At 36.3% G+C, this 20476-nt stretch overlaps 1 protein-coding gene across 3 annotated transcripts in view; it reads right to left on the bottom strand.

Annotated features, from left to right (window-relative positions):
- Positions 1-20476, bottom strand: part of LOC120631780 (kinesin-like protein KIF21A) — a 99681-nt gene that overhangs the window by 57063 nt on the left and 22142 nt on the right. For all 3 annotated transcript variants that reach the window (XR_005659065.1, XM_039901462.1, XM_039901472.1), the window contains exon 3: positions 16193-16421. Coding sequence is in view for 2 of the 3 variants with exons in the window: in XM_039901462.1 (XP_039757396.1) it covers positions 16193-16421 (229 nt within the window). In the remaining variant the exon portion in view is untranslated. The remainder of the gene's footprint in view (positions 1-16192; positions 16422-20476) is intronic.

Here is a 20476-nt window from a genome sequence, read left to right as displayed (position 1 = left end):
TTTTTACACCACAACAAAGAGATCTTACGCAATGTACTCTATGGCGTGGCGTTAAAAGATAGAAGAAATTACAAGTTACACCGTACAGGTTCTCCCTCTTTTCGCTGACGATAGCAAATTATGCTTAATGCTCTTTGTCAATTATTGCCCCTATGGCAAGAAGAAGTTACTTTTTTTCGATATTCGAAAACAGCCACAAGCCATACCGTATGTAGGAAACGACAATGTATGCCACACATCAAGCAACGCGTGCCGCCCGCCCATTTACGGACAGTCGCCGCACACTTTCTGGAAATAAATTATGCGAAAAAACGTACAACCTAATTTGGATCTAAACTCTTTGTAATAGAGTTCTAGTTCCGGCTTCATTGCGGTAACTAATTAGTGAATAGCTAATAATGAGTGATTACACTTGGTGTTTGCAGATATGGACAATTGCCTTATTCAATGTTATGAGGTTTCTAAGCAGGTTTTGTTTGTAGCTTTTGTATAAGCTATAATAGTGCTGTCGCCTCCTTTCTTTTCACCAGCCAACGGAGGGATTATAGCACTTGTCTAGCGTAAGTGCGTTTTTCGAAATTTAACTATAATTTCTTCAACTGTGAAGGAAAACATCGTGAGGAAACCATAATGTCCGCACTGGGTGGTGGACTACAGCCTTAACCCCTTCTCGTTGTGGGAGGAGACCCGTGCCCTGTAGTGGGCCGGTAATGTGTCGACATGATGATGATGATGATGATGATGAAAGTCTCTTTGCTGGGCACAGGCCTACTATTGTTTGGGATTCCGTGGGTCTAAATTAAGAGTTTAGACCCACCATCACATTGCTAGTTTGAGGTGGTAATAAACGTAAAAAGCAGCGTGGTTATCGCACTGCTCATAAACATTTTAACTTATAATACTATATATTTTACTAATATTAGGATAACTTTTTCATGTAATGACAAAAATGTAAGATGGGAATAAATAAAACTTTACATCTATTCCAAACTGTTTCTCGTTAACTTATGCCCCTCTTTACTAAACCTAGGAATTGCCTTAATCGGATGCCTAATGATTTAGGTATTTTTAGAGAAAAAAAATAACGTTTCACGAACTCCGTTCCGTTAAAAAAAAAGAAAAGATACAACACCGATTCGGCGGCTCGTGGGAAAAGTTTAGGGGACTCGTAATCTGAAACTTGACAGAGGACAAACGATTCGTCTTTTTTTTAATAACCTTATATCCGAAATATACGAAAAATCATTAAATATGATAATACAAACACAAAATACAACAACTTCTGGCTAGACAAGGTAGGTTACATGAGTTGCCTAGTGAAATAGTTTGGTACTTAAAAAAGTTAAATGTATGGCTAGGAATCTCCTTTGATTAGGCCTTACTTAATAAGACATTAAACATGGGTCGTAAAGTAATTTAAAGTATTTAAGTAAGCTTGTTGGTTTTTATTTCTTTAACGCAGCAAGTTTCGCATTTAGTTAGGAAGTAGGGATACAGAACTCGCGAGCAAAACCGTGGGCAGAACGAGTATAAGAATTATTCTCCTCGCAACTACATTCATTAGTTAATACCAAAATAATTAAGCCACAGAGCTGAATATTAATATCAACATGCCAACACAGTCGGTTATTGGTGCGTACAGTTTTGCATTTTGCGTGAGCGGTGACATTTCCCATTGCAATACACCTACGCAAAGACCTTAATTTGAATAATAAATATAAAGGACATTTTTAATTACATGTTTTTTATTGAAGTTAATTTTTTAAGGCGCTTTATTGTAAAGTAAATAAAAAAAAAATTTGTTAAATTTAGTTAGAGCAAAGTAAGAAAAGATTGATCATCGCAGATTGTTCACACGCCTTCGAGAACTCTCAGGCATGCTGGTTCCCTCAGATGTTTCCGTTCACCGTTATAGCAAGTGCTTTTTACTGGCTTGAAACGCACATAGCTCCGAAAGGTTAGAAGTCCGTGACTGGGAAAGCCGAAGTCTTACTAGGCTATCGCAGCAAAAACACATAACGATCGAGAACTGTTTGAAAAAGTACTGCGTAATTAACCGTAATTAACCTGCCGAAAACAATAACTTTAAATCGAGTAGGTATATTAGTTTCATTGAAAAAAAAACCAGTTTGTTCTTAATTTGGCTGATCTGTTTTTACAAATAGAATTTTGTGACCCTACTGTATAATTTTCGAAAGAGTAATTGCGGCATTAAGTAAGTTTATAGAGGTATGGACTACAAACTTGAAGAAAAAAAACAAATATTTTTAGTTTGAAAGTTTACTTGAGCTGTAAATATGTTATTTAGGCGGTATAAGATCTTTAGTTTTATACCATTTTAGTACGTTGGATTTCCTTAAAAATACTGACGATAACTTAAAAAAAACATCTGCGACTATTGGCAAACCCGCATATGAACAAGAAGCCGATAAAGGGCCCTGTGTTCAAGCACCGGAAATCCTTCTATAGATATCGATAAAGCGTTGTCTATTGTTTTCATTTCAACTGAATGTAGGTTCTTAGGTTTAGGTCGCCCACGCAGACGCATTCTGTTAACCTTAAAATAACTAGATTTAAAAAATCTCTTTCCGCCGAAGTTAATAATAATCAATCTATATCAAAATCTTTAAATTACAATTAAATTGCGTAGCGCTACACAATCATAAAGATTATTTTGCTATACCAACTCCGCCAAACGCAAGAGTATCTGTATGGTGCAATTTGTGATTTCTTCAATCTTTCATGAAATCAAACAAATCATGCGCAATGTACTCTACGTATATCATGGAATTACGCAAAGTAACGCCTGCATAATTTATCCAATAACTTAAATAACCTTTTCTACTATAGTAGATAGCACTACTGAATTCAATTTACTAGCTGAAGTTTTTGGATTAGATTGGTTATTAACTTTGGATGTTTATCAGCAGCAATCAAAAGAATAAATAAAGGTCGGTGATCCATTCTGTTAAGCTCAGCTGAAATTTGCCAGAGGGAATTAGTTCTACAAAAATATATTGATTTAATATCACGTTATATCCTAATAATAAAACTGTTATTTTGTTTTTGTTATAGGTTATTTATGATTATGTACGTAATATATATAATAAGCTGTACTAAGATAACATAACTTTTGTATTTACCAGAATAAGTAGTTACAATTGCAATGCACCTAAGCCTTAAGTTGTACAGACTGTAACCGGCATTGCTAATTAGGTCCAAATTCGTCACAGTACGCAGCAAGTATTTGACCCTCAAACGATATGGTCCTTGCCAATTACTTTATTACTTTTCAACTAAACAGACTGGCAGCAAAAAAAATTGGCGTTTAGTGTTAAGTGACTCATTTCCATAGAAATACAAACATTGATGATAATACAATTACATCGGTAATTCCGATCCCAGTTAAGGTGTAGCTTCGTCAAAACTCTTAAGACTATTTCTGATGAATCATGATCGCTATTTGCTTAAATTTCTAACGAAAAATCTTGTGTGCTTGTCTTTATTTTTAACTAGAATCTAGGGAATCTACTTCAAAAGAAAGTAAGACAGTATTGAAAAAGACATTTAATTCAGGGTTGTAAATACTCGTTTAAATGTGTTCAGATCTACTTCAACATCTTTATTACCATTACCTCTTGTTGACGCAATAGCTTTTTGAATGAAGTTAGGGTTTATAGGATAGAGAAATTTTAATTTTGATTTCAATGTAATCTATCATTTGTTTTGATTAATTGTATATATTCCTGTACCTCATAATAAAGTTAAGCAATTAAATATCATATGCTTTTACGGTAAAGAAAAATATATCCATCAGCTTCCAGCCCTTGAAAACACTATAGAGTTCTCTATAATGTCCTCAGGGGCGTGTGAAGTCTATTTATCCGATTTTGGCCAGACTTAACCGATAATGGGTTATTGATGGTGACTAATAATGTAACTTTTCCTCCGGAATACTTAGAAAAATGACATACACAATAAATACAGCTTCTTTTCGAAATAAATAGTGATTTCTATTTTGCCAAATTAAATTCTATAAACAAGTTTATATCAAGAGTTTTGTTATTTTTATAACTTTTAACTAAACAGCACAGTCCTGTTCTTAAATTTAGATATTGGCACTGACCAATTATGGAATTCCCAGGGCAAAAATCTCGTTGCTTTAAAAAAATTGCATATGATTACTAATCAATGCTAAAGAGTCAAGTAAAGACATAACTAGCGCATCAAGTGGGTGGTCCAGTAAATAGCTTAACAAGTCATTGGGCATGCTAAATTCACCTTTATAACATTTGGTATACGAAAGATATTCGCAATACAGAGTTATTCCATGCGTATTGCGACACAGCATGCAAATCATTATCGACGCTCGTCATCGAGACGTTTTTGTAAAACAATTAGAAGGGCAGTAGGCGGCATGGAATTCGGGCGCCATATATCATTCGAATGGTACCAAGATTGCCTTTCTTGAAGACCTAAATAACTTGCTTAGTTTTCATAACGGATTTGATACATAGATAGATAGATAAATTCTTTATTTCACACAATTAAGGGATAAAGATAGGGAAAAGTTGTTGCACTCTTTGGGCCTTTACTGAACTGTAACAATAAACTGGTTTCCGAACTCAATATGGAAATAATTAAGTAAAGTATAGTTTCTCTGATGTCCTCGAGTTCCATCTTTAAACACCCATAATTTCCCATTAGTTGATAAATCAATAATACTTTACTTAAGCGTATATGCCGATAAACGTACTTGTAGACTTATATTCTTGGTTGTTAAACTTATTTAAATGCTTTAATTTGAATAATGCTTTCGATGAACCTACTAGAATCACAGCAACTTCAACATCTTGTTTAGATAATATTTTTTTTTAACTGTGATATCTTAGGTAAATCGATATTAAACAATTTAAGGTCAGATCATTGTGGCCAACAAATTACTGTTGTTGGTACAAATAGAAATAAACATATTGTTAAGTACAGGCCGATAACTCAGAGTAAACTAACGCGATTTAAAGGTGAAATATCAGCCAAAATTCCTGCTCTCTTTTTTGAAAACTGTCATCCCGACAATCTTTATCGTACGCTTTTCAATGAAATAGAAAGTGCATTTAATAAAGTATTTAATATTAAATACATAGATTTTAATAAAAAAATGAGGTTTAGTGATTGGGCGACTATAGGCATTTACAAAAGCAGGGATAAGTTGTATGAGCTATATGATGAAAAACAATACAATCAGACTCCAACTTTCTTTGAATATGTAAAAAGTTACTCCAAAACATTTAAAAATGTTTGTAGACAAGCTAAGTCGCTATACATTAAAGATCGGATAGTAAAATCTGAAAACAAAATACAAACAACCTGGAAAATTGTTAATAATGAATCTGGGAAAACTAAATCTCGAGACGGAAATTTTGAATTTAATAATTTTGAATTTTAATTTTTTATAATTTTGAATTTTCATTAATAATAATATGGTAACTACTGATGCAGAAGTTGCAAGTACTTTTGAAAACTTTTTTCAGAATGTTCCTATTTTGTTAACAGATTCACTAAATTCCTCATCTACTGCAGGTCAGAATTTATTAAGAGGCAACATTAATGAGTGCAAAGTTTTATTTCATTTCAAACATATAGATGCATCGGATATCATTAAAAACTTCAAGTTGTTAAAATTAAAGAAAACAGGTGATATATGGGGAATGTCGGTAAAGGTAATAGCTCATATTATTGACGTCATTGCTCCTCTTTTAGCCATAATTTTCAATGAATGTGTTGATTTAGGTACTTTTCCGAACCTAATGAAACATAGTAAACTCATTCCTCTATTTAAATCTGGTAATAAAAATGATATAAACAATTACAGACCTATCTCAATCTTACCAGCTCTTAGTAAGATATTTGAAAAAATTATATTAAATCAACTTTTAAATCATTTTAATGTAAATAACTTACTACACCCTGAGCAGTATGGCTTTACTAAAGGTCGTAGCACAACGGACGCAGGTGCTAAACTTATAAAACATGTTTATGATGCCTGGGAATATTGACAGAACGCCATGGGTGTTTTTTGTGATCTATGTAAAGCTTTCGATTGTCTCAGGGTTCAAATACCTCAATGGGTGTCCCACAAGGCTCGATTTTGGGTCCTTTTCTATTTTTAGTGTATATAAATGATCTACCGTACCATGTCAGTGGAACATGCGACATTGTATTGTTTGCAGATGATACATCTCTAATTTTTAAGACTGATAGGAGTAAAGATAACTCTGACGAAGTAAACCGTGTTATGTCGCATGTGTCGCACTGGTTTACAGTTAACAACTTACTTTTAAATGCAAAAAAAACAAAGTGTGTCGAATTTATCTTACCAAATGTAAAGAAAATTATAAAAATATAATGATAAATGGTGAATCACTAAAAATAGAGACTTCCACAATTTTTCTGGGCGTGACCTTGGATAATAAGCTACAGTGGGGTGCCCATATAGATTCACTAGCGGGTAAACTAAGCTCGGCTGCCTACGCAGTCAGAAAAATTAGACAGATTACTGACGTTAAAATAGCTAGGCTAGTTTATTTTGCGTACTTTCATAGTGTTATGTCCTATGGAATCTTGTTATGGGGTAAAGCAGCTGATATCGAAACTATATTTATATTGCAGAAAAGAGCTGTACGGTCAATATATAAACTTAAATCACGCGAATCCCTCCGTGAGAAGTTTAAAGAAATAGGCATACTTACTGTAGCTTCACAATATATTTATAACAATATAGTATTTGTAAGACAACATATTAGTATTTATAAACAAAAAGTGGACATAAACAGTCGACTTAGAAGAAATGGTCATAAATTAGTGTCATCTGCGTATCGTCTGCGTAAGGTACAGGGATCATTTGTGGGATTGAGTATACGCTTTTATAATATGATTCCTAAGATGATTTTGGACCTGCCAATGCACAAGTTTAAAGAATTTGTTAAAACACACTTATTACAGCGAGGTTACTATACAATTGATGAATTTTTTAATGACAAGGTTGCTTGGAAGCTTCCGGCTCCGCTTTCAGCTCACACAAGATAGAAAAATGAATGTTAAAATGCAAAATGTAAATTGTTGATGTTGGAAAAGAGCAACTGCTGAGTTTCTTGCCGGCTTCTTCTCGGTAGAATCTGCCTTCCGAACCGGTGGTAGAATCACTACAAACAGACAGACTTGACGTTTCTAAAGTGCTTATATTAGGCCTACTTGAAATAAATAAATTTTGAATTTTGAATTTTTGAATTTTTGGCTTGTGCATATGATTTTCAACACCTGTGCCACAGTAGCATAAACAAAAAGCACTAATTAATATTTATGTAGATTACCATTAACGACTAAGATTGTGATCAAAATCAAATCCATAAATATATTAAAATGTTGCTATAATTCGCTTAGCTGTATATGTTCGTTCCTTCCATATCGACCACAAGTGCCATCACTAGCCGTTTGCATTAACAAAACCAGCAATTACTTAATTAATATTGATGTGGATTAATAGTAATTTATACAGAGGATAATCTATTTTGAACGCAGCTTGAATACAAACGTAGCACGTGGGCATCAGGCATCACTTTAGCATATTGTTACCTCACGAATGTCAATTACTTGTAGATATGATAGAGTCAACGCGGCGCGGCGGGGTCTTAGGGCTCTTTAGTTTCAGCCCACTCCTCTTGTACGAATATATTTTGTTCTGCGATCACAATTATCACTCCAACCATACGAGTATATCATCACTTTGTCTTAAGACGGTTCGTAACGATTTTAATCTGAGACGTAGCTCTTTAAATCTTGCTGCTTAGATTTCAGTCTAAAGCATAGGCAGTGAATCTAAAAATTTCCTGCCCGATGGTAGGAGTTTAATCGCTGAATCTCAAAATTTCCACCCAAACGATTTGCTTTGATGATGTTACGTGAAGCGGGTTGTAATTTGATAAGACAGTTTGCCATGTTCATAGCAACATCAATTAAGTTTTATGTCACTGAATTTCCGAATGTTATTTTAACCAATAGGTTCACATCAGATTACTATGGTTTAACTTAAATATTTTAGTTTTGAAGTGTTTTGCTGTCCGTCGAAAAAATGTTTTGCTGTGTTTTTTGTCAGTGGTTCCAAGCTTTACCTATAAAACAACTCTTTACAATACCGTAAGCAACGTAGTAGTGTACCTACAAAGTAACATGAATAAAAGCTCCGTATAATAATTGCAAAAGCGAACTTTGTGATTTGTTTTGCGATCTAAGCTCCTGTTGTTATTGGATGAGATTTTGAGATTTATGAGATGAAATTGAAAACTGGCAAAAACTCTATTTTAGCTTGTGGCGAAAGATTTGGCCAGCTTGGTGAACTACGGCCCTTTTCATTATGAGAGCAGACCCGACCTATGTAGTTGTTACTAACCGCTAGGAGGTTGATAATGAAATAGTGTATTCTAACAGAATTATGACTTCTGTATTGATTGCATCTGCGTTTAACTTTTAAGGGTGTGCAAAAAGGGTACTGCATGTGACAGTGTCATTACTTGTCAGTTTTAGAAGTGTCATTCCCATGACGTAGCACCTAGGGTTATTAGTTCTTCAGAAAGAGAAAAAGCTCTCAAAGGCACGTGTGCATTGTGGAATGACGAGTGTTCTTTGCTAGACACTTAAACGCGAGGTTAAAACCTTTACTGCACCGCGCCAAATAGGTCAGGGGATATTGCCGGTGAGGGGTAAGCAAGCCGGCTTGAGTATACTAAATATCTATTTTTGAAGCCTGGCAAGTATGGCCACATTAAATAAAAGTCAAACAAAATTTTATGACGACGAAAACGTTTTTGAAAACAAAAGTTTTCTTTCAGCTTTTCTTGAATGGGCAGTCCCGATGATGATGACTTAACGCTAGGAGCTAGCCCTTTCTTTATTTACTTAAATTAGGTGGAAAGATTAGATTTGGATACTAATCAAATACTGGTCTTGCTTAGAAGATGTCTATTCACTCTTGTTTTAAAGATATCCAGATTTTGAGAATTAGTAAACACATAACTCGGAAAGTGGAATAAACTAAATAAACAAATAACACCGATTATAATGCCAATTGGAATGATTCAATTTAAAGATAAACGAAAGTCGTTACTTTGAGTCAGCTTTGCCGTTCAAGTGCTATATGGAATTTAATGTGTATATAGAATTTACATAAAATATAGCAATAAAAGACGATGCCCTTAACTAGAGCTAAATATAGTAACTTCATTTAGTTTTATGTGGTGACTCTACCATAAGCATTGACCTGTCTTTGGTAGATCTAGATTGCGGTAAATGTACCAAATTTACCACACTAATCTTGCTCTTTTCTATTTTCATTCTTGCTATATCTTCATCGAAATAGGTAAAACAGTTCTAAGCGTTAAGGGAAATGGCAAGTTCTTTGTAAAATACATGACTACTCGACTACTAAGTTTAACATCGGTTATACGGCACCAAATGGGTCAGGTGGGAAACCAGTATGCGCTTTACGGTTAGCGGACTTTATTAGGATTATAACGGACATTGTAATAGCATATAAGAATGCCTCCTAGAATTTTATTATAATGACTATAATAATACTTTGCTAAGATCAGCACTTTAATATTTTTAATTAACAAATTGGGGAACAAACGCGTTAAGAGCGTTTGACAGCAATATTAGTCTGATATATGAATATGAAAATCTGACAAATTCCGAGAATGAAAATGCTGCAAGGTCTAGAAAAATAACAGGACATATAGATATTCATTACACTAATGCTAACTATGAGGTGAAACTAGTCAATACTTTTGAATTCATTCATACAAAAAATCTTGTAATTCCACTTAACAATAGCAATAAATATAACCAAACAACGAAAGCAATGTTTTGGAATTGATCCAGATTGCTTCAATACTTGCCTCACTACCTCTGGACAATTTCAGACAATTATTGCTCAAATAATTTATACCTTTAGAACAACGGATAACTTCGAGCAAAACGTTCGAATAATTAGAATTGTAAACAACATTATTTCCCATCTGAATAGAATGTCGAACAAAGCAAGGAAAACGTGCTGCCATCGTGACAAACAGACATATAAGGCACTTGTACATATATTCCGCATTCTACGGTACACTTGGCTGATCTTTATTCGAGTAGACATTAGCTGGAAGCGCTTTGGGTTTACCTGTTAGCTTAGGGGAAGTATTAGGTTACCACAGTTAAGAAGGCTTTAAAATATCAAGTTTACTTAATGTTAACCCGATTGTTGGACTCGGTAGCTCGACACGCAACAAAGTAATCATCGGCGACGAATTAGTCACATAAGCAAAACTGCTTAGTTCAGTCTCAAGTGTTACTGCTTCTTTAAGATTTTAACATGATATAGTCAGGTTATTACTATTCAGAAACTTAATAGATTTGTTTGTGTTTATCCCACCCTGGAATAGTGATAAGTTATCTATTCGAAATAGATCTTAAAGCTATTGTTACCAAAAATCTCTTACTTATTGTTGGCTAAACTTCTTCGTTCGGTATTCTTGTTTTCATGCCGAAATAAGGGGCTTATATCTCCGTTATGCTAACTACTATCTGCCAACGTTTATCAATTTTCAATTATCTCTGCACTAAATTGCAATCAGATCGGCACTGTGATTAGTTTAAACCTTAAACGGACCGTTTACTTCGTTCGTTTAATAGATTAACTTATTCTTGCAGTGCAGCGCCAACGTCTTTTGTGGCATCATATTATTATACACAAGCGTGCCTCGCTTCCGCATTCTCTTGACAGCGCTATTGTATCTTTTCTTTTATTAACTCCACTGCAGTCGAACTGCGGATGGAAATAAGAAAAGTATGTCTAGCTTTTCTTTTTTTCCTCCAGAAATAAGCTGACGACGTGACAAGTCCAGTGCCGACACGTTCCATCGAGATAATAACAAAAATCATTAAGTTGGTCAAAAAAGCTTTACCAACCTCGAGTGATGACAAGTTTGCTGCCGTCAACCGATCCAAGTGCAACGTGGGGTTTAAATATTTCTAGGACTCAGGTTTACAGTTATTTTTAATTGGTATGTTTTGTTTATCTATTATACCTAAGTGTCTCGTTTGCCTACTGGTTGGCATTTTCGACTTTGCAGATTACGAGGTCCTGAGTCTGATCCCAGGAGGCTAGTCGAATTGGATTTTTCTATGAAGACGAGAAGAGAGAAGAGAGTTTGATTCACTGCAGTGCATTGGAGTCCGGAGAGCATCATAAACTGTCTGCTCCACGCCTGACATCTTCCGATCGTGTCGGAGTTGTCATGCCATGGGATTATGAGTGCGAGGGAATATGGGCCATGATGGTTCCGCCAGCGCCAATTTTTTAATTTATGACTAATTGTTTCGCGGTAGAACTCACGTTATGACATAAAACGATGTTATATTTAAGTAGATGGGTTATTTATTTGCATTCAAATAACGCTCTTTTATGTGAAAGAAAATAGTCTCGTCTATATGGACCTTAACTATGAATCCAGTTTTAGATTGCATACACAAATTCAATAATGGCAAACGTCAGTATGAATAGTTAATCCACGTGTTACTGCATGTTCCATTATCCGCTCTCCGTGTATTGTGTTGACAATTGGCCACACGCGCTGGCCACGGAAATTTACCCGAGCTCATGAATAAGCATGAGGCGCAAGATGCCTATTGAGTGCAGCCATATTAACCAATACAAACCCAACTATGTAAAACTCAATCTGCAAATAATGGATTGAATTGAATATTAGTAACTATTGTTGCTTTGGCTATCAGAACAGTATTTTCATTAGTTGCAGTAGAGATTTTTGTTAGAGAGTTCGTCCAGGCCATTCTTATTTCTGCCGCCAAGTTGCATTGTTGTTTCGGTCTGAAGAGCGTGGTTGTCGATTTACTTGCATGCACCTGAGGCTTAGCACCTACGCCTAAGGTTGATGAACACAAAGCGGTATTTCGGAGGACGTGTTCCTTGCATGCCCTGCGTAGTGTGGCTCCGTTTACAGGCGACGATTTTCCGCTTACCATCAGTTGGCTATCTGCTTAGGCCATCAAATTGTTACTATGAACTAAAATGTCTTCAAGAGTAGTAGGTACAGGAGCAAAGCTGCAAAATTTTCCATAGGCTGATGAAATGTAATTATAATTGAATCTATGCAAGCAATTAGCGCTAGCCTTCACGGTCTTTCAATAGAATAGCAGTCGCTACATGATACTGCAGGCCCTTTACTGCGGCCTACATACTTGGTGGGACTAGAAACAAAGGTGTTTGACCGTTCCAGTTTTTGCACAGGTTTGCGCATAACTACGATTTTACATATAAGTAAATTTACAGCGATAAGGCCGCGAAATGTACATGTTATGTTCAACGTGTCGTTTTATGCCGTTGTTGCCTGTGTTTCTTAGTGTGCAATAAAGTATACTTTCTTCTTTCTTTCTTTGTTTCTTAATTTGCGAAGTAAAGACTAGAGGCAATCGTCTGAGAATTTTTGCTGTATTCTTATACCTAACTGTATCTACGTAAGCAATTATTATTAGCCTTCACGGTGTTTCAATAGAATAGCAGTCGCTACATGATACAGCAGGCCCTTTACTGCGTCTTACATACTTAGTGGGACTAGAAACAAAGATGATTGACCGTTCCAGTTTTTGCACATGTTTGCGCATACCTACGATTATTTTACTGGAAAATAAATGGTGATGTTTAGATTACATTATTTTGGTGTATTTATACCTCATTGCATCTAGGCAAGCAATTAACGTTAGCCTTCGCGGTGTTTCAATATAATAGCAGTCGCTACATGATACTTGGTGGATACAGAAACGACGGTGTTTTAGCTTTTCCAGTATTTACTCAGGTTCGCGCGTTAATACTATTTCACTTTAAAGTTATTGATGATACACACTACTAAACAAGAGCCTTTTATTTATTCGTTAATGAATCTTCGGTACAACAGAATGGACCTTTATCTCAAAGAACAGAGGAATTAAGAGATCACACCCTCCACGCTGCATTAAAACGGGGTTGGCGGGCTTAAACGATCAATTATAATTAGGTATATCTTAGTTTTAATAACAGGGACAGCCGCTTCAGCCAACGTTCGAGGATGGACCACGCCTGTTATCTAACTCCGAGCTGGATATCTTCTCAACGCTAAAATCAATTTTTGGTTGAATTCCGAAATCGAATATGCGCCCACGTGATCCTTAGTTGAACATGAGACACTATATATAGATAGATAGATGGATACAGATAGATACTTTATTGCACAAATTAAAAGAGAAAACAAGAAATAACGAAAACTAAATATATATAAAATGCGCAAAGTCACTATATGAAATAGCTACGATTAAGCTGTTATAGGTACGGCAGTTATATGACACTCATAATCAGTTTCTACGCATCGAATCTGAACGCTTAATCGCTCTGCGGCACGTCTTTATCGGTGGGGGTGTTTTTGTTTATTATCATCTTAGGATTCTAAGATGATAATAAACAAAAACAAGTAACAAAAACACCCCAACATACATAATGTAACATCGTTAACTCGGACAACTGGCCTCAGATCAACAGAATAAAAATGCGCAGAGGCGGTCTTATCGCTTTAAGCGGGTTGTTTGGAGGACCAAACAACCCTTTATGAAATGATTATGGATGATAGCATTCATTAATATTAAGAATAAAGGAATAAAGAAACTCCTAAGGGAGTTAACTGTAGGCACCATAAAAGTGCATCCTATGTTGGCATCTAGAGCTATAGTCATTAAAAACCTTGGATATTTTTTGCAACACGACATTTGTAATGAAATGGCATAAGTTCGTACCTATTCGTGTTTTATTTCTGCAAATTTTATGCGGAGTTCCCTAACCCCGATATTACATCAACCTACGGCCGGCAATTGTTCGAGTGTCGGCTTAATTACGCGACGCCGCCGCCGCGCCGGTTGCGTGCCGGCCGACAATACGGCAGGCGGACGTTTCAGCTGCACGAGTGACCGAATGAGACGTGAAAAATATTCACTTTGCTAGCCTAGCCTAGCCTTACCTCCTTTTATTTATTTATTTGTTTATCTGTTACTTATCTATGTTAGGCTCAAACACCATTCTTGATGAAATCTGGAACATATCATACTGCTTGCATTTTGTTGATGTATATATAGGACACTTTTTGAAACATATCAAACTGCCTGCATTCTGTTGATGTACGAGTATATAGGATGACTGCAGAGCTAACGCAAGCTTGACAAAACTATCCTTGGGGATAGGTTGATTCCTGGAGATGTAGGATACCTTTATACTGAGTATCACTGGAGGTTCCGGCGAAATATAAAAAAAACCAAAAGAATTGCAGGCGATGTGGCGTGCAACAAACAGCTAGATCACAATATTGCAATTGCAACCGTAACTAGACAACTATGAACATAAAGATGAATATCATTAAAATGGTAGAGTAGGAACCTTTCCATTGTTTCGCCGCTCACTTTCGATTTTATCTCGTTTCAGAAGTTAAAAAGCAATTGCAGAGTATCTCAAAGGTAAAAGGTGAGGGTAACGGCAACCGCTATATGCCTTTAATTAAGCCGGCGCCGGTCGCCTTTCAAACAATCGTGGGGGAACTGAGCGATGCAATAGTACATTCACTTAGGGCAGAATAGAGGGTTCGCAATAGTAAACTATTTATGGCGAATATAGGTTCCTTGAAATCAACAGTCAATAATGGGCATATTCACGGTAAGCGCTCCACTATAGGCCGCATTATCATTTATCACTTATCATCCGGTCACCAGCAGTAATCTCATTTAGTCACTACTATGAGCTTCATAAAGGCATCATCACTTATAGTCAGCTCACTAGGAGTGATCTCAGTCAATATTGCTCAGCAGTCCGAATTCAAAAGTACGACGTTCAGCCAAACTCTGTAAATGCTTTATAAAGGTATCATCACATATCATCAGTTCACTAGGAGTGATCTCAGTCATTAGAAGTAACTGGACAGAATTAAACATCACAAAGATGGGTCAAACTTTATTAGCCCTGGCATATATAAGGCATCATCACTTGTCATCAGGTTACCAGCAGTGACTCAGTTGATCGTGGTCAGAATCCAACGACACGAAGAACAGTCAAACTTTATTAAAGCTTTATAAAGGCTTTAGCCCTCACAAAATGTTATATGATTCTTTATTTAGATGTTTGATAGTTTAGCAGACATCACAGGGAAACTGTAAAGTCTTCACGGGGTGTGTTTTTGCTAAATAAATAAAACACATTTGCACACAGAGCTAATCTAAAGTAGGTATTATCAAGTGGGCAGGACACGTGCAGATGGCTGCTGGGGTAGACGTGTTCTGAACTGGAGACCGCATAACGGTACGGTGGTTACTGCTCTAGGCTGCTTTATTGGACGAAGTCACAAGTAACTGCTATTTTATTAATAAGTGTTTAAAATTGGTTCAAATCGCAATCGCAGGTCGAAGTCTTTATAGTATAAGTGTAGTTCAGTATGATTTCACCGGAAACAACTCAGAAGGTCGTTGTACGAGTGTTGAGACCCAAGATGATTTAAGACCCAATTTACGCCTCCCACGTAGCCTTTTAGCGAGAGTAACCATGCAGAATTTTGTAATCTGCATAATTTCGTTGTTTATAAAACTTTGTAAACTCTGTTAGTTATTCAAGTATAGCTTCTGTTCGCTCAAAAATCACTTAAAGCAGTATTGTAAATGTGTTTCTTTCAAACATAGTCCTTGTTACTTAAATAATAAAGAATGCATGACTTATAGATTATAAAACTTTTAAGAAAGTGCAAAATGATAGTAGAGATCGAGTCGCTACGAAAGTTGAACGATGACTTCAGCTTCTACGTCGGCATCGTATACTTCCTCAAAGCTAAATTATTTATCTAAGCTGTAATGCGCAACAGACGAAAACTATTTCCTAACGCAGGTGTTGCAGCATCCTGCCTGCCAAAGGTAGTTCGAAGGTTTCTACGCGCAACAGTAGAACCAACTAATGTATCTCGGTGTAGAACCAACTCCAACTTACGAGTAAAAGAACAGGTCGCATTATATTATAAACTCAAAAGTCGCCTAAGTCCGAAGACCGACTCATCACCAAAAATGACAGGAACGCACTAACCTGTCCATATGCAAGCACTGTGGCATTGTATCCATCGAGAGCTGCCTCCACGAGCTTCCTAACGCAAGTGTCGTAGACATCCTGCTGGTCGGAGGTCGGCTCGAAGGCGTAATCGAAGGTGAACGCGCGTTCGGAGCCGAGCGCGATGCCTCCGTCACCGGCCGCGCCACCTGCGCGCGCGCATACGCCGCAGCCATCGACCACTTCCGCTGGCGTTTGTGGACGGATTCTGTAAAAGGAAAGGAGGACTTGTTACAATTGTCAATTTATCGCCCACTCAATGCTAAATTGAAAACCGTCGCCTTTAAGCAAAAAAAAATCATGTGCCATCATCGTGTGCCTCAGGATGATGGACTTATTTTCACAGGCAAGTACGGCATTCAAACTGGAACGATGTAATGCACCTTGACGAAAGAAATAATAATGGCGATAATACTTTCCCGGACGCAGCAGTAGAGTAGTACTAGAGCTCTTATACTACTAAATTATAGTTGTTTCAACGTCTTTATACACAAATAAAAAAAAACTATTTTTATTTTTTATTTTCGGGTAGGTATTTAGTGCAAATCTTCACACAATTATATTGTACAAGATTAATACCCTTTCTGTCGAATTGACTAAATGTCTATTTTCTTCGGCTGTTTTCTAGTTGGCGATACAATACATTTAAGGGGAAATTAAGGTACCGATGGGATACTTGTTGTTACAGTAGAATGCTGTATGTGGTTGCAAATATAATCACTACCAAGGTTATATGGCATCGGTTTAACATTCAAGATAGATTTCAATTATAAATTTAAATAAATGTAAGTAGAATATAGCCAGTCAAGATTGTAATATGCGATGCATATGTTACGAGTATTCAGATGCGTAATTGGTATTAGTGCAGGGTTTTGATAGCCTTATAGATAAACAAGTCGTGTCTTACCGAATGCAAATAACACCACTTACGTAACCGGCGTCTAACAATACGACCTGTAATTTGTAAATGCATGCGTTTGATCACACGGCACTGGTTGTTCTTTTTAAAAACGCTATGAGCTATACGCAATCATTGTAACACGACGCTGGGTGTAACGATTAAACACTTATGAGTTTATGTTTTACACCTTTTAAATGTACGGTGTAAGGTGTAAAACCTTTTAAATGTAATACTTTTTTTTGTATTTTTTGATGAAATAAATAAATAAAAATTTATATATTCATTACTAATATTACAAATCTTAAAGTTTGTTTATCGGTTTGCTTTAAATGACGCATCTGCAGAATTGTTTAGAGATAGTTTACGGCCCAGAGAATGAATTGGCCTTTTCCCCGTTATAACTAACTTAGAATATGAATGGAAAAGTGAGTTAGTTGCGTATCCGTCTTTAACGCAAACAATTCTGCATTAATCTTACACTAGCTCTGCATGTGAAAATTGATTTATAATAAGAAAAATCGCTAAAGCTAAATTGATGCGGTTCATCAACTTTGCTTCCGACCCTTTTACAATGGGAAATAAGCCTTTAAGAAGTGAATTTAACTCAAGGTTTGCACTAGAAAGTATTTCTCGACAGAAAAGGGGATTCGTATCACTCGCGGCAGTTTTATTAGTCTCGTGAAAGACAATAATAACAATCCAGACTCAAAAAGCCAAATCAACAAGTCCATACGACTTGTGTAATTGGACAAGTTTGCGCACATCGAAATAAATTACAAGTGGGCACCTACTAGAAAGCGAATAACTTTATAATGTTTACTTTTGCTTTTTTGTAGGTACCACCTACTTGTACGGGCAAAAGTAAAAGTAGCTAATGCTCATTAAAATTCTAGTAATATACAAGTATTTCTTATTTAATTCTATGAGCTTGTAATGGAGATAGAGATATTGAGTTATTTGTTTCGACGAACATGTTAAGAATTTTATCTCAAGTGGCTTTAAGAAATCCAAATACAAATCTAGTTTCTACCACAACGCAAAGCTTCGAAATGCTCTTTTAAAATTTAATAAGAAGTCTTATGCTCCCCTGGTACCTGTTACCTTAAACTGTAAGTGCACAAGAAGCAAGAGCTGCTGCGGAGATGCTTAGGTAACTGATAGTTGGGTGGGAAAACGGAAGCTGGGAGAGCCTTTCAGATCTTTTTTTCTTTTGTTCCACTACAAGTTAGCCCTTGACTGCAATCTCATCAGGTGGTAAGTGATGATGCAGGTAGCGGGCTAACCTGTTAGGGAGTATGGTAGACATACCAGAGAAAATTCAGAAATTATAAATTCCCCAATTGCCCCGGCCGTCAATCGAATCCGTCCCGGATCCTCCTGCTTATATTCATAGCGCTAACCGTTGCGCCAGACTATGGGAGGTAGTTAAAATTTTTACAATGCGTATAAGAAACGATAGGATATCAACTACGTACATCTGCATTTAATCTGTTCCTGCCCTGCGTTGATGCATAAACGCAGCACTCTTTTGGGGAAGCATAAAATACAACCAGAGGATGCTAAATTTCTTCCAGCAAGGAAAGTGCTGCTTTTCCTGACGGCGACCAATGCTTGCTGGGAGATCTAGACAACGGCATCACATTGTAATGTTTATTTCGTCTCATATAAATATAAAAGGTTCGATGCTAAATAAAGATCTAAGGGAGAAACAAGATCGAGTTACAAGCACCAATCTGTAACTACCTGCGACTTACTCAACGTCATCTATTCACCAAGCAATGCTTAGAAACATTCGAATATAGACTAGCCCAGCCTAGCAGAGCTTTTCTGTTAGGCAAAAGACAGGAAATTGTATGTCGAGATAACCGTCAACCTCCAATACTGCAGAGGCATTAAAAGAAGAAGCAGAAGAAGAGTTATAATATTTTTCCGCAGCGTTATAAAGTTTAGCACGGACGCTTGAACTCTATATTTAAGTGTTCCGTCTAGATTCAACTGTGAATATATAGAGAACTTCGTTCTGCGGTACTACGGCTCTTCTTATATCTTGTCTTAAATTTTCTAGAGATACAAATCATCTTTCGGAGCCATATGTTAATACTGGCAACATGCATCTGTTAATTATTCACTGTTTTTAATCGATGTCTACATGCAATAAGCACGTTTCAAATCTTTCTAGCCTTTGGTCCTTGGGGTAAAGGGATTTCCCCACGCGACTTTGATACAGCAATTTATTTATAGTGCAATAATGATTATTCTTCCACTGCGTTTCAGACTAATATGGACGAGCTCTTGAATCGACCCCTTCATTAACTTGAATTCTATAATTAAATGTTCCGTCCAGTGTGAGTATAGCAGCCGCCGCGCAGTCTGGTAATCGACCGCGTCTGCGCGTACGCAATTTATTATTACAAACTTGTGGTTCAATGGCGCTTTACAATGTTGGCACAGTAATCGATTTTTGTTGGCCGAATAGCGCAGTATTATTTCGAATTAAACTAATCCATCCCCAGACTACGAAATTTTTTTCAATGCAATCTTACACTGTTCTTTTTATTCGTATTTTACTACAATATTTTTCATTAACAAACAGGTATGAATAATTTATGAATAGCAATCCAATTGATAGTCGACAACTGAATTAGTAAAAACTGTTTCAGTATTCAGCATTCCTTAAATTATATTGGAAAATTACATAAAACATGAACTGAAAAAATTTAATGTACGTTTTTTTAGATGGCAGATTGAATTTAGTAGTGCGATCCATCCTTTTCGTAGATAAGGATGGTAGATTGAATCTGTCATCTGAAGATTTTAGATTAGAATGTTTTTAACTTCGGGGGTTAGTTTAACAAAATCATTCAGATTTGTAGAACAAAGTATCATCGTAATTATTAGCATCGTTAAAATTTGCAGCTCATCTAGAGATATTATGTATAATAATATTGTATCCATACACGCCACGCAGTCTGAGAAAAGAGGTTGCGGTTGCACGTACCTAAGATAACCGCTTTTGTAAGGACGTGTTTACTGTAATGCCGACAATTTAAAATATGCGTTCGCAATCGTTTAAGCTGACAACAGAAGTTCCTTTCACTTATTGTAGTCGTAGAGTGGCTGCTCGATGCGCTAGATTTTGCGAAACGTGAACGGATATTAAGTGCGGAGGTAAAAGTAAACTCTACATAATATCCTTTCTTGTCGGCTTATCATCATAATCCTGCATCAAGTCAAATATTTACTCCGGAGAGAGGAATCTCGATGCCTTATTATCACCGCATAAATCGGTATTATTTTTAAAGGACAGTTTACTTGAAAAACTTGATGTCCTAAAAATGAGGATTATAATCATATAACATAAT

The sequence above is a fragment of the Pararge aegeria genome, chromosome 2 (assembly GCF_905163445.1).
Source record: "Pararge aegeria chromosome 2, ilParAegt1.1, whole genome shotgun sequence".
NCBI classification, from domain to species: Eukaryota; Metazoa; Arthropoda; class Insecta; order Lepidoptera; family Nymphalidae; genus Pararge; species Pararge aegeria.
This window is presented reverse-complemented; position numbering and strand designations above follow the sequence as displayed.